Raw genomic sequence first — 13,093 nt, 5'->3', positions numbered from 1 at the left:
GACGGAAGAGACAAGAATCTGCTGACCACTGCCAGACTCCAAAAGGTGATGGAGTTGGTTAGGAGACCAGCAACCAGATCTCAGGGCCCGTGGATCCCAAAACACCAAATGCAGGCATGAGCACTGTAGTTTTTTGATGTTTCACAAACTTCATATTTGTAGGTATATGTTTATTAGTTGTGCGTATACTACTAGCCCATTAAACTCATAATCATGACTGCTTAAGACACTAAGTTAAAATCGTGAATTGACTGAAAGAAAAATATGGGATGTGTAGTAGTCCAGGAGGTGATTATAGATAGCCTCATACCAACATGTCTGACATTTGGGAAACTCTGGGAGACCATTAGCACGTCCCACACACCCTTTTTCAAGACTGCGGGCTTGGAAGCTAACAGCCGTCTCTCCTTTTACTAGAAGGGTAAGTCTGAAGAACTGCTGAGTGCCCTGGGGTGCCAAGACTTCCCTCCCATTTCCGACTGTGAGGACTTGCTGGTGGAGTTTTTGGAAGTGGATGACAGCGAGGACCAGCAGCTGATGCCGGCCCATTCGAAAGAACACCCGGGTCAAGATAAGAAGCCTACATCCCTGGATCCAGACAGTGACTCTGGCCGAGGCAGCTGCGACAGCCCTTCCCTTTTGTCTAAAAAGTGTGAGGAAGCCCGGGCAAATCCCTCCACATTTAACACTCCTGAGGACATCGAGAAGCCAGAGAATCCCCAAACAAATGTTACCTGCACTCAGGACGCCCAGAGCGCTCACTTGGAAGACAAAATCCCCTATTTCCCTGCTGATGGCTCCAAATCTTCAACATGGCCTTTACCACAACCCCCTAGCCAACACAGCCCCAGATCTTCTTACCACAACATCGCTGACATGTGTAAGCTGGCCCTGGGCATGACGGGGACATCGGCCATCTTGTTGGACAAAACAGACACACAAGCGTTAAGATCTTCAAAAACCACTAAGACTGGAGGGGAGGAAAAGGAAGCTGAGCAGAAGGAAGTGGAAAGCTTCCATTCCAAGACTGACCAAGGCACAGCATGGCTGTTGCCCCAGGAGAAAACCCCTTTTATCTCTGTGAAACCCTTGGATTACGTGGAGATTCACAAGGTTAACAAAGACGGAGCACTATCACTGCTCCCAAAACAGAAAGAGAACAGCCACCAGACAGAGAAGCCCAGTACTTGCGAAGGCAGTAAGGAGTATGCCAAGGTGTCCCGGGTGATGGATAACAACATCCTGGTATTAGTGCAGGATCCGCGAGCTCAGAACCTGGCTACGTTTGAAGAAGCAGCCAAGGAGGCTCCACCATCTCTTCAGCAGAATCCGGCCAGAGAAGACCTGGCCTCCTTCTCCTCAGCCCCAAGCAGTTGTGGACTCCAGCTGGGTGGGTTGGATTACCTGGATCCCACGTGTTTTATGCACTCCTTCCAGTGATAGCTTGATTCACGGAATGATTGGTTAAAATGTGATTTTTTTTCAGGTAACACTACAAAGTACGGGAAATGCACCCTACTAGAGAATGCTGGAGAACTGGTTAGAATGACACTATACAGCCCATAGTTTGCTCGTCATGCACCATTTTCAACCAGCTGCCTCTTTCTCCAACAGCTGATTCCAGAACAAATCGTTTTGTCTCCTGTGATTTGTAGATTGACTTTTTTTTTTTTGCTGTTAGTTATAAAATTATGTGTTCAATGAAATAAAAGCACACCGTTTAGTATTCTTGAGGGACAGCGCCATTAAGTATATCCTCTGGAAGGGGCTTTCATGGTTTGACATGTGACAGAAGGAAATGAAATACTCACAGTTGTTTACCACAGGAAGATGATAGATGTGAGAAAAATGCCATGAAAACCGCTTTTGAAAACCAACAAACCTTTGCTTGACCTTTGCTTAACTTTTGCACTCCTCTTTCATTTTATTCGGATTAACCAAATATGACCCGTTCGAAGAAAGAATGCATTCCAGAAGACTGGACACGTTGTTTACATCGGTTCCTATCCCCTTAGTGATACATTGCCAATATGCAAGCCAAAATGATGCCTCCGGTTTTTTCTCACAATGGTTTGAGTTTGTTAATAAGTATGGATTTTTTTTTTCCTACCCCTAAATTGTATTTTATTCTGAAGCCTCTAGAGAAAATCGTTTTGCAAAGTGAAATTTTCTAATGCAGCAGGTAAATGAGTTTCACGTGGTAAATTCTTCTAAAATGTTTTCCTGTTTCATTTCAGCCTAAGAGATCATTTATTATACACCCTAGTCTCCTGTTAGGTTTAAAAAAAAAATCCCCAAAGACTAATTTTAAAAGATAATCACAGCAGGATGCTAATGGAAATACTGCCTTACTGTACATACAAATTCTACTTTAATATACACCCGTAAGTTTCACAATGTATTTTTGAAGACTATTTTTCTATCACTTAGGTAAAATAAAAAACTATTTTCTATCTTCCCAGTATAGCTGTTTACGTATTTAGTGGGTACGGTATTTTCTGCTCTGAGGTTATAATGAGTATTTGCAGTATGTAGTAGTATAAAATGCCATAGCAACCCAAAGCCCACTGAGGAATAGGAAGTATATTCAATTTCCAGCACAGCGTACTATAGTTTATCTGATTCTTTTTATCTCTGTGATACTTTGAACAGTCATCAACCCAGAAGTTTAGGGCTTTTCACAGACTAGAAATCACTTCTGTCATTTTAGGGCTACTCTGGGGCTTCTGCTCTTCTCCGGGTAAACAGTCATAAAACCACCATAAAAAGGTGAGCCTTGACCTCTCACATACTGTTTTAGAGGGAGGGTTTTTTTTGGTTTGGGTGTTTTGAGAAATTCTGGGCAGCCAAGAACATGTAAGCAAAGCCAGGAGTTAGTATCTCTCTGAAGTAGATCCATTTGCGAAACCTTGGCAGAGGCAGAGACAGGACTCACCCCAGAAGCGTTCAGATACAAGTTCTAAGGAGGCAGGCATCTGTGGAGTGGTGGCAACAGCTACAAAGGCAAGGATCTGGTAGCAAGAATCCCCATGTCAGTTCCAAGGGCAGCCTTCCAGAGAGAGAAGAGGGCATTCAAAGGCTCGGATCTCCATTTTTTAAAAGAGAGCATTCATGACCCATCAAACTGCCTCCCTCTGTTTTTCATTTTATCTAATGGCAAAGCCATTCTCTGTGTTTACTCACTAGCTGGATGTAGGGAATAGGAACTCCCCTCTGGGAGTTAAATAGCCACCCTCCAGCAAGCCCATGCTGACAGGAACTGGACTCTGCCATGGCCCTGATGTTTGCAAGTGAACACATCGCTAGGGCCTCCAGAAATGCCAGAGTAAATCGATCTGAGTTCTCTTCTCCCAATATAGACCAGCATTAAGAGTGAGGGGAACATTTGGGAAAGTTGCCCAAGTTCATCCAGTGCCCTAGGTCCTTCCTACTCAAAGTAGGCCCTGAGGACCAGCTGTCTCAGCATTGCCTGACCCTGCCTGGAAATGCAGACTCTCTGCTCCCCTGCCCCAGACCTAAAGAATCCCAATCTTACCATGGTCCTCAGATGAATCATGTGCACAAGGAAGTTTGAGAAGCACTGTCCCAGGTGACGACTTCTGCTAAAGCTGTGTTAGTGCCCAGACACAATCCTCTCTCAGAGATACAGGTCAAGTCTCACTTGTACACAGTGACCCTCTATGTAAGGAGAAGGCACACTTTTTGAAAAATCTATCTAGGGTTCAAATTTACAAGGTGATAGACGATGACTTTGCAAAAGTACTTACAACCTCAAGAGGGCTAGGGAATATACTCCTCCTGGAATAGACTCTGCCAAAAGTCTGCCTTTCCAAGCCAGTCCAGACCAAACTTCTCCCAAAATAGTCCATTGTCCTCCAAAGTGTACATCAATCACTCTGATAATCTGAAAATTCAAAAATAACCTGTTTGGCATATGACTCGGCATGTTGGGGGGAAAAAAATTGTTATGGTGAAAGACTCACCTTGAAGTAAATCTCCAAAATACCGTAGTTAGCCACTTACTAAGTAAGCCAAGGTTACAATTCCATAGTCAATTAACACCCTTTATTAGAATCAAGTGGGATTCTTTTTTCATCTTCTGGCGTATTTCCTATCAAGGAGACAGCTGGTACAGAGGAAGGATCCAGACCTGGGGGTCAAGAGACCCAGCTTACAGTCCTGGCTCTGTTGCCTTCGACAGAACAATTGCTTTTCCTGGGCCTCAGTTTCCTCTGAAGGAAAAGTCAGGCCAATCATCTCTACTATCCTTTCATACTCTGGCTCCTTGAATCCATGACTCATTGAATATTTTCCAGCAAAGATAATTTACCCAGTGCTTTGATCGTAAGTAAGCTAACTAATCATTGCCTTTCATCAGAGACACACAAGCACTCTCCAGGGATTGGCTCTTCTGATTTCACTTTTAAATCATCAGTTCTAGTCGGTCTTAACATATGACACAAGCATGCTATAAATTATGTAGATACAGCATCAGTGTCTAAGATAACATGTAAGTATGTGTGTAGAGGGAAGATGCATGAGCTGTTTTGTTTTGTTTTGTTTTTAGACATACTGAATGAGCCTTTGATTTTTAGGAAAAGAAATGGCTTCTGGTTTTTATTTCTTTCTGATGAATTATAAACCACTATTGCATCGCTGGTTTTTACAGAGCCATACGCTCTGAATTATAAAAAGTCATGGTTTTATAAACAAACACCTAAATATTCAAATTACAAAGCACATAGAGATGGGCTAGCCAATGGGTGATCTATGGAATCTCTAACCCCAACCACAAAATGTTCTCTGGTCAGTTTTAACGAATGGATTTAAGGCACCTCGGCGTGAACCCAAGTTATTATCAGCTGCATCCCTGACATTTAACAGAATGTCCATTTTCCTAAGTGCCTAAGGCCTATCCTGGTAGGTGGATATGTACCAAAAACTTGCTTTCACTGATTTGGTCCAACATGGGTCAGTCCCTTACCACCTGAATCAGACCAAGGAGTTTGACCCCTTGTCCTGTAGTGCCCAACTGAATGAGAGAAGCCATGAGTTCAAGAGCTCCGGGACGTGGTTTGGCTCTGGAGGAGATCTGGCCCTTTCTTGAGATTCTCCATGGCTGTAGTCACTTGCAGAAAGACTTGGCCCTGCCTTTATTGTCTTCTCTATCTCCTTAGTGTAGACAAGAAAGAAACAGATTTGTATATAGTTTACAAAGTGCCTTTCTTTACTTTTATTTTTTAAAAAAAAGTTCTGTTTTTGCAAGAAAAGCGTATAGATTGGAAAGTAAATTTTACTTGTTTTATGTAAAAGAATGGAGAAACCAGAAAGGGAATGACAAAATGATCCAAGGTCCAACCAGCAACTGTTCTGCAGATTTTTGTACTTATTGCTTAAATGAATTACCATAGAGCTGATGTGAATAGTGTAACTTATTTTGTCTAACGAGAAATTGCTAGGATTTAAGGATATGCCGGCTCCCCTACTCCGGGACTCCTCGAGACTCCTCAATTTAAAAACATATTGATATGCTTTTGAAAGGCTTCAAATCGCATTCCTGGGCCTAAAAAAGACAATGCATGCACAGTGGGAGCTTGCATGCATACAGAAAAATGCAAATGACTCTGCATTACCCTCCCCAATTGTCATTAACGTAGATTTCCCATTGATGAAAGCCTTGTGTGTGCTTCAGTGGACAAATTTCTTGTTTTGCCTTTTCGGCTCAAGCACAATGGTAAAATCGAAGGTTTCAAAGACGCAGGTGCAATGCAGGAAAGTATTGCTGACATGCCCTTAACCTGATAACATGCAGTGTCACAAAGCTCAAGAGAACGATAGGCATCTGTTGGTCCAAGTCGGGTTGATTTGCTTTGACTATCCTGGCTTCTTCTTCTCTTCTTAGCTTTCTGTACTTGTAGGCTTTTTGCTCGTCTGCTCTAGGGCCTGTATTTGTTTCTGTATCTGTACATAATTCTGTATTTGTACATAATTTGTTCAATTATGTACACTAGCAACTATGAGATCCACTAAAAACTAAGTCATTCATCAACAAGGACCTTGGCCCCCTCAGAGGACGAGGTCAGATGTTAAGTCAGCCACACAGATACCACGTTGTACACTGAGGGTCATTAGTCACCTCATTTAGAGATTTGCATAGTTAGAAATTGCAAACTCAATTCATTAACTGCTTCATTAATTCAAAGGCCATAAATGTACATTGATGACTCAGTTCTGGAGGTCTTAAGTAGAAATTTAAAAATACAAAATGATTGCTCGAGAACCTATGCTGTAACCAGAAGTTGTATTTATAATTAAGACCTGGACTTCATCCATGATTACCAGATATAATCCAAATCAAATAGTTCTCTCCCTAGGCTTGTGTCTTTCAGTAGGTGATTAGGGGTCTGAGATCATCATGGTATCTACTTCAATAAAATGAAAAAATTAGGAAATGGGACATTTCCAGAGGTCTGGGCATCTCAGGATTCCACAAAATGCCAACAGTAGTCTGTTAAACCCAAATTTTATTGGGCAAAGTGAAACTGTAATCTATTCGGTGTTCTGAGTTTATGGCTAAGAGATGTACATAACACACAGTACCACATGCCTTTTATTGTTTTATCCACCTCCATTCCTTTGATCTCTGTTCTGATCTCAAGAAGTACTGAGATGTGTAAAGTGGAAAAACATATCCTGTTTATGTGACTGTGGTCAATGAATACAGAGACCCTTAGACAATGGTATTCTATTAATTAACTTTTTACCTGCTCCTGATTAAATAAAAGAGCAAGAACACTTAAAAAACCTTTGCTGAGGGAAGGAGTAACATCAAAAATAACCTTTAATAATTACATTTAAATTATGCTTCACCTGGATAAACTTCAAAACACCATCTGAGTTTCTCCATGCAAATTTCACAAATCCTGAAGAAAAAAAATCCTGTTAATATGTTAATATGACATCAAAAATCTGTATGGCAAAGATACCTCTGAAAAACAATTTGTTTTATAAAATTTCTGGTAAGATGTTTTTGAATTTTCAGAAGTAACTACCTCCCCTTCTTGTCCTACAGTCCTTTCTCCAAAGCTGCTTATTGTTTGGAAATGAAAGATACCTACCGCGTCTCATGCTTTGACTGTCTTTCAGTGGCATATTGGATGTACTGGCCATGTGATGTTCCTGAGTTTAATGTAACTGTTATATTATTTTATATTATATGGCTTTACATGGTTCCAAACTGTCCGATGCATTAAAACAGATAATCCGTGTATCATGAAACTCATCATGTAATAATTATATAATGACTTATAATCTGTCCTTGTGGCTCTGTTTGATTATGTCTATGTTTGTAAAATGAAACTGAAAAAAATGTAATCATATATTTCTGTTGAGACTGCGAATGTATGCATTTTTTCCTTACCCTTTGTCTGGAAGTAGTATCCTATGCCATTGTGCAGCGATCTGAGGTATTAAGCTGAATTGAGGTGTTAGAGTACAATCCAACCACTGTTTCAAAGTCAACCGCTCAGCTTTGCTTCATGTGACTTCTGAGAACTTCTTGAGTGTTACTTGCATCATGAGGCTTGCTTTTGTGCTCTATCGTTCATTTTAAACAATTTCATAAGAGTCTCATGTGGAAACCAAAGCAATCTAGAATCAGCCTGTTGTGTGACCTGTGTCTTCTTGTAAAGCCATATTGAAGCAAAGACTATGTAATAGCAAGTTTCCATATTTTCTGATCTCTCACTACCTCTCTCCCTAGGAAATACCAAGCAAAATTCTTCAACATGAAGTGGGAAATTAGAAGTGATGGTTACAATAAGCTCCTGGGGGTTGGATTTGATTTGGTTTTTTTGTTTTGTTTTATTTTGTTTTTACATGAGAATACACCTTCTAATTCACCACTTTGTTGGTTTATGCTAGGTTTTCTCAATAACCACTTCTACATTTTATAAAAGCTGGCTGACGAATAAAGGCCAGAAAGAAGACTTAGTAAATCACCAGAGGAAAGACCAACAAAACCACAGAGTGCAGATTTCTTTCCCAATGATGAGTCACCTCGAGGTGGTTACCCAAAGCCATGATAATGATACTTCTCACAATTTGATTTCCCTAACACCCCTAGAAATAAATATTTTCCTTATTTGATTTTAGTCATCAAATATCCAATGGTATGGGAAAAGTCAGCCATATATCAGAAATAGTCTTGTTTCGATTCAAAACCACATTTCTGCTTGTATTTATTGTAATGCCTCCTTTTTTGCTTTCTAGCTTTAAAGAATTTTAGAGGACTATAGTTGTCTGATTTATCTTGAATTTTTAATTCTGTAAGATTTCGGTTATTGCACATTGTACTTTCTGTTTTCCGTGGATTTATTTGTTTGCCTCCTTCCGTTTCAAGGGGACAAACTGGACCATTAAATCCTTGCCAGTAGTATGGGAGATTAAGCTAACTGCTATTGTCATAACATCCTCACTTTTACTGCACGCCAAAAACAATGCTTGCCAAACAAAATCTTAGACACCTCCGTATGATATGGTCGTTATATTTCTATTCATGTTATTGACAATATACCCAGTCCAGTGCCTATCTCAATAAATGTTTATTTCCCTTGCCTACCCTTCCTTTATTTTTATTTGATGGGTAAATAAGCAGAATAACATGTGTGTGTCTGAAACAATTTTCTGGAAGCATTTTTGCTGCTAAGGGATCTATAATCTGGCAACTGTTGGTATACATTGAACCAAAACAATTTCTTCCTTGGTCTTCGTCTTTCCATATGATTGCAAAATACACTTTCCTTCCTCCACCCCATCACTTTTATAAGAGAAGCTGCTAAAAATAAGGTGAGATGGAATGAGCAACATGAGAAACTCTTAAATATCTTGAAACAAAGGAAAGACCAAACCATTTTTTAAAATGGAATCCTTTTGAATGGGATGATTCGTCCACATTACTAACAATCGTTTCTGACAAAATCATCGTATTAAGTGTAAAATGATAACCTTTTCTTTTTAATGAGTCTATATCTAGAAACCTTCACCTACTGTCCATGCTTGTGTGAAGAATTATGGAATAGTGTGGGGGTCTGCCTTAGAGATTCTTCTCTGTCTCCTAATTCTTTCATACCATGTCTCACAAGAACAATGAGGAGTTTCTTACGTGAGTAGCACGTTCCAAAATGGCCTCCATTGAAGAACCACAGACTAACCATGCTTATATTGGTAACACATGCTTTAATTCTTGGGCACACTTTTACTTCTAAATGAAAAATTTGGAGTGTCAGTCACCAGACACAACATTCATATAATTAGTGATGAGCAGGAGAAGAAATATATAGCCAATTTCCCAGGATTATGGAATGCACGTCCTGCAAGAAAACAAATTCTAATTTGCCACTTCTTGTCAGAATCCCATCTGAAACCTTAACCTCACCAGACTTGCTACAATTTACTAACCAAGTGGTATACATTCTACATCCTCCCTATCTTTTAGGGACAGAGAGATAGAGCTTCCATTTAATAACAATCTTGAAGTGTTGTGGGTTGGGGGTAGGGTGAAACTGGGCAGGGATATAGGAAATAGGTTGATTGAAAAGGCCCAGAAAAAGACCTCAAAGGCCAGGGAAGCAGATTCCTGCTGCATTTGCCTCTGAGAGTCCTTCCAAACCACGCAGGTGAGACTAAACCCATTTGCCTCTGAGAGTCCTTCCAAACCACGCAGGTGAGACTGAACCCATTCTTGAGATTGGAAAAGCATGTTCTACTAGGGAGATCTTGACACCTACAGTGGAATTCTTTTACCCACAACCTCCCCCTCCTATCCAACCTCACCCCTGGACTTGTTGTGCTGCCAGCATAAGACTCAAGCATTTTTCTCTTATTATGATCAGGTTCACATTCAAACTTAGGCTGACAAACAGACTTGAAGCACAGATATTTTTATGAATGTGATTTTTTTGTTGTTTTAAGGAAAGTCTAGAAGACATCGGTCGAATAAAACACTACATGGATGTGGGTTGGTGAACACTGGGATAAGAAAAGGGAGCACAAGAAGTTTTATTACTGTGTTTATAAATGTGTTTGAAACAATTTGTAAAATGTCACAGGTGTTTTTTAAGGTGACACCCATTCACTCCGTAAATTATTACAAATTCCAAGATAAGCTTAGATGACGCTTGCCAGTAGTTTTACTTAACATGATCAATATTGATATTGTTACTGAACTATGTGACCTTATGGTGTATTTTTCTACCTTTCTTTAGAGCAACTGTTTTTGCAATGGTAATGAGGCTTGGTTTAAACCGAATCAATAAATTACTTCCTGAACAACGATTTTGGAAGATATTTCTATATACATGTCAAACAAGTATTTTATGAAAATACAATTTTAAGAACTTTTTCCTTTGCTTCAACACACTTTATTAGGATGTCTTTTTTTTTTAAGATTTTTTTTTTTTTAATTTATAGAGAAAGAGAGCACGAGTGGTGGGGAGCAGAAGAGGGAGAGGGAGAAGCAAGCTCCCCGCTGAGCAGGGAGTCTGATGTGGAGCTCCATCCTAGGACCCTGGGATCATGACCTGAGCTGAAGGCAGAGGCTTAACCCGCTGAGCCACCCAGGCACCCCAGGATGTGTTTTTTTAAAAGAAGGGGAAAGGGCGCATGGGTGGCTCAGTTGATTAAGCCTGCAACTCCTGATTTTAGCTCAGGTCCTGATTTCAGCTCAGGTCTTGATCTCAGGGTTGTGAGATCCAGTCCCACCAAGGGCTCCAAACGCAGCAGAGAATCTGTTGGAGAGTCTCTCTCCTCCTCTCCTTCTGCCCTCTCTCTCAAAACAATAACGAAACAAGTGAAGGGGGAAATGTCATGCTAAGTCCTTCTGGAAATAAAACACATATCATATGCTGCAGTATTTGTCTTAGAACACTCTTCAAAGAGATTTACTTCAGGCATGCCCTTTTATGCTTATCTTTCAACACCTCTGTATTTTTTTTTTAACAAATCTAAATCAAAATTGACATCTTGCTTCCAACTCAGCTAAGAACTACATCTTCCTTTTCCACTGCCCTCAAGATCACCCAGTCTATATTCATGTGCCAGACCAGAGCCTAAAAAATGCAAATATGCTTGGAAACATTCAGAAGTTCCTTGGGCCTTCTGGGAACAATCAAGAATGATCAAAAGGAGAGTTCCCAAATCTGATACACAATCAACTTTCCCAAATGAAGTTTAAACCACAAATCTCAATGCCCCCCAAAACGTATTTTCTTTTGTTCGATTCCTCCTACCTAGAATTATCCTGTCTTCACCTAAAACTTCAGCTATGATTTAATCTCCCACTTATCATCTTCTATTGATTGCATAAAGTAATTCATACACACTTGAAAGTTACAGAGGGGGATATAACAAAGACACATTTACCAACACTTGAATTTCACAAATACTAACATTTTACTCTGTTTCTGACCTTAAAAAAAAGCAAAGCATCACAGATGCAATAGTACATATCTCTCAGTAACCAAATTCTCTACCCCTCCCTCTCCAGGGACAACTACAATCCTGCAATTGTGTACCCTTTCTGGCCATTTTAAAAATGCATTTACCACATATATATGCACGCATAAATATATATATGTACATATATATATGTATATGTGTATATATATATATATATATAAAATTATCCTGGGTGCTTATGAATTTTACATATATAACAACATATACCATTCTGCACCTTGATTTTTTTTCTTTCAGCATTGGGTTTATGAAATCCAAATAGCTCCAGTTTCTTGGTTTTTTGGCTATATGATTGTATACATATATATAATTTATTTGCTACTCCCAATATTAATCAACTTTGCATTTCTATTATTACCAATGACTCTGCAAAGAACATTGATAATAATAGAAATGGAAAGTTGATTAATATCGGGATTAGCAAATAAATTATATATATGTATACAATCATATAACCAAAAAATCAAGAAACTGGAGCTATTTGGATGCAAGCTTCACTTATTTTCCCTAGGCTATACATCTAGGGGTGTAATTGTTGGATCATATGAAACATACATCTTGACATTTTCTCACTATTGATAAATTGTTCTCCAAAGCAGTTGTACCCACATACATCACCAGCAGCTGTGTGGTTGATTCCATTCCTTCCTTAATCATTACCTGATATTTTCAGATATTTGACAATTTGATGAGCATTCAATGATACACTGTTGCTATTTTAACTTGCATTGTCCTAATTAATTTGCTCTGTACCTGCTTATCTTTTATGTCATCTCTGTCATCTACAAGGTTCACATATGTCTGAATCTTCCATCTAGACTTCTCTTCCAGTCCAGTGTTTGGTTCATCTATCTCTGCCCTGATGTTTTCTGTTTTAAGTACCCCAGTTTTATGCAGCCTTGTTATCTGGTATATTAATTCCTATACCTCCATCTCTTCTTTGGGATTTTTCTGGTTGTTCTTGACATTTTCATGTGAATTTTGAGATAAGCTTATCAACTTTTTTAAAAAATTGTGTTAGGAATTAGATTTTGTTCATTGAATTTTTGTGTTAACTCTGGAAGAAGTGAGACCTTTATACTATTGTGTCCTAATCATGAACATGGTTTACAGCTTCATTGTCTGTGGTATATACTAAAGTTTTATGCTATTCTTCATAAATATCTTCTTGTGTTTTAGTAGATTTATTCATAGGCACTATAAAATTTTTGTTGCTATTGTAAATGGTATCTTTTTTAAAATTATTGTATTCTGAGAAGTTCTTGTTTATATATAGAAACCACAATTTTTAAATAACGATTCTGAGTCCTGAAACTTCATTGAACTCTAATTATTAGTTCTTGTAGTTTGTAAGTTTTCTTGGGTTTCCTTTTTTACAACTATGGTAATTTACAAATATCATCAGAATGTTAACAACTTTGTTTCTTCTTTTCCAGTATATACATCTCTTGTATCTTTTTCCTGATCTGTTTCTTGGGGTTGGATTTCTGGTAGGATGTTGAAGGTAGATATTCTTTCTTGTTCCTGACTTTAAAGAGAATTTTACCAAAAGTTCACCATTAAGTATAGGGTTTCC

At 39.0% G+C, this 13,093-nt stretch overlaps 1 protein-coding gene across 3 annotated transcripts in view; it reads left to right on the top strand.

The window, feature by feature from the left end:
- PRLR (prolactin receptor) overlaps positions 1-8,619 on the top strand; it is a 174,074-nt gene extending 165,455 nt beyond the window's left edge. For all 3 annotated transcript variants that reach the window (XM_045079463.1, XM_004738036.3, XM_045079462.1), the window contains one exon: positions 418-8,619. In XM_045079463.1, coding sequence (XP_044935398.1) covers positions 418-1,440 — 1,023 coding nt within the window. In that variant the 3' untranslated portion in view covers positions 1,441-8,619. The remainder of the gene's footprint in view (positions 1-417) is intronic.
- Positions 8,620-13,093: the final 4,474 nt, after the last annotated feature.

The sequence above is a fragment of the Mustela putorius genome, unplaced genomic scaffold (genome assembly GCF_011764305.1).
Source record: "Mustela putorius furo isolate JIRA1106 unplaced genomic scaffold, ASM1176430v1.1 tig00000407_pilon_pilon_pilon, whole genome shotgun sequence".
Classification (NCBI taxonomy): Eukaryota; Metazoa; Chordata; class Mammalia; order Carnivora; family Mustelidae; genus Mustela; species Mustela putorius.
This window is presented reverse-complemented; position numbering and strand designations above follow the sequence as displayed.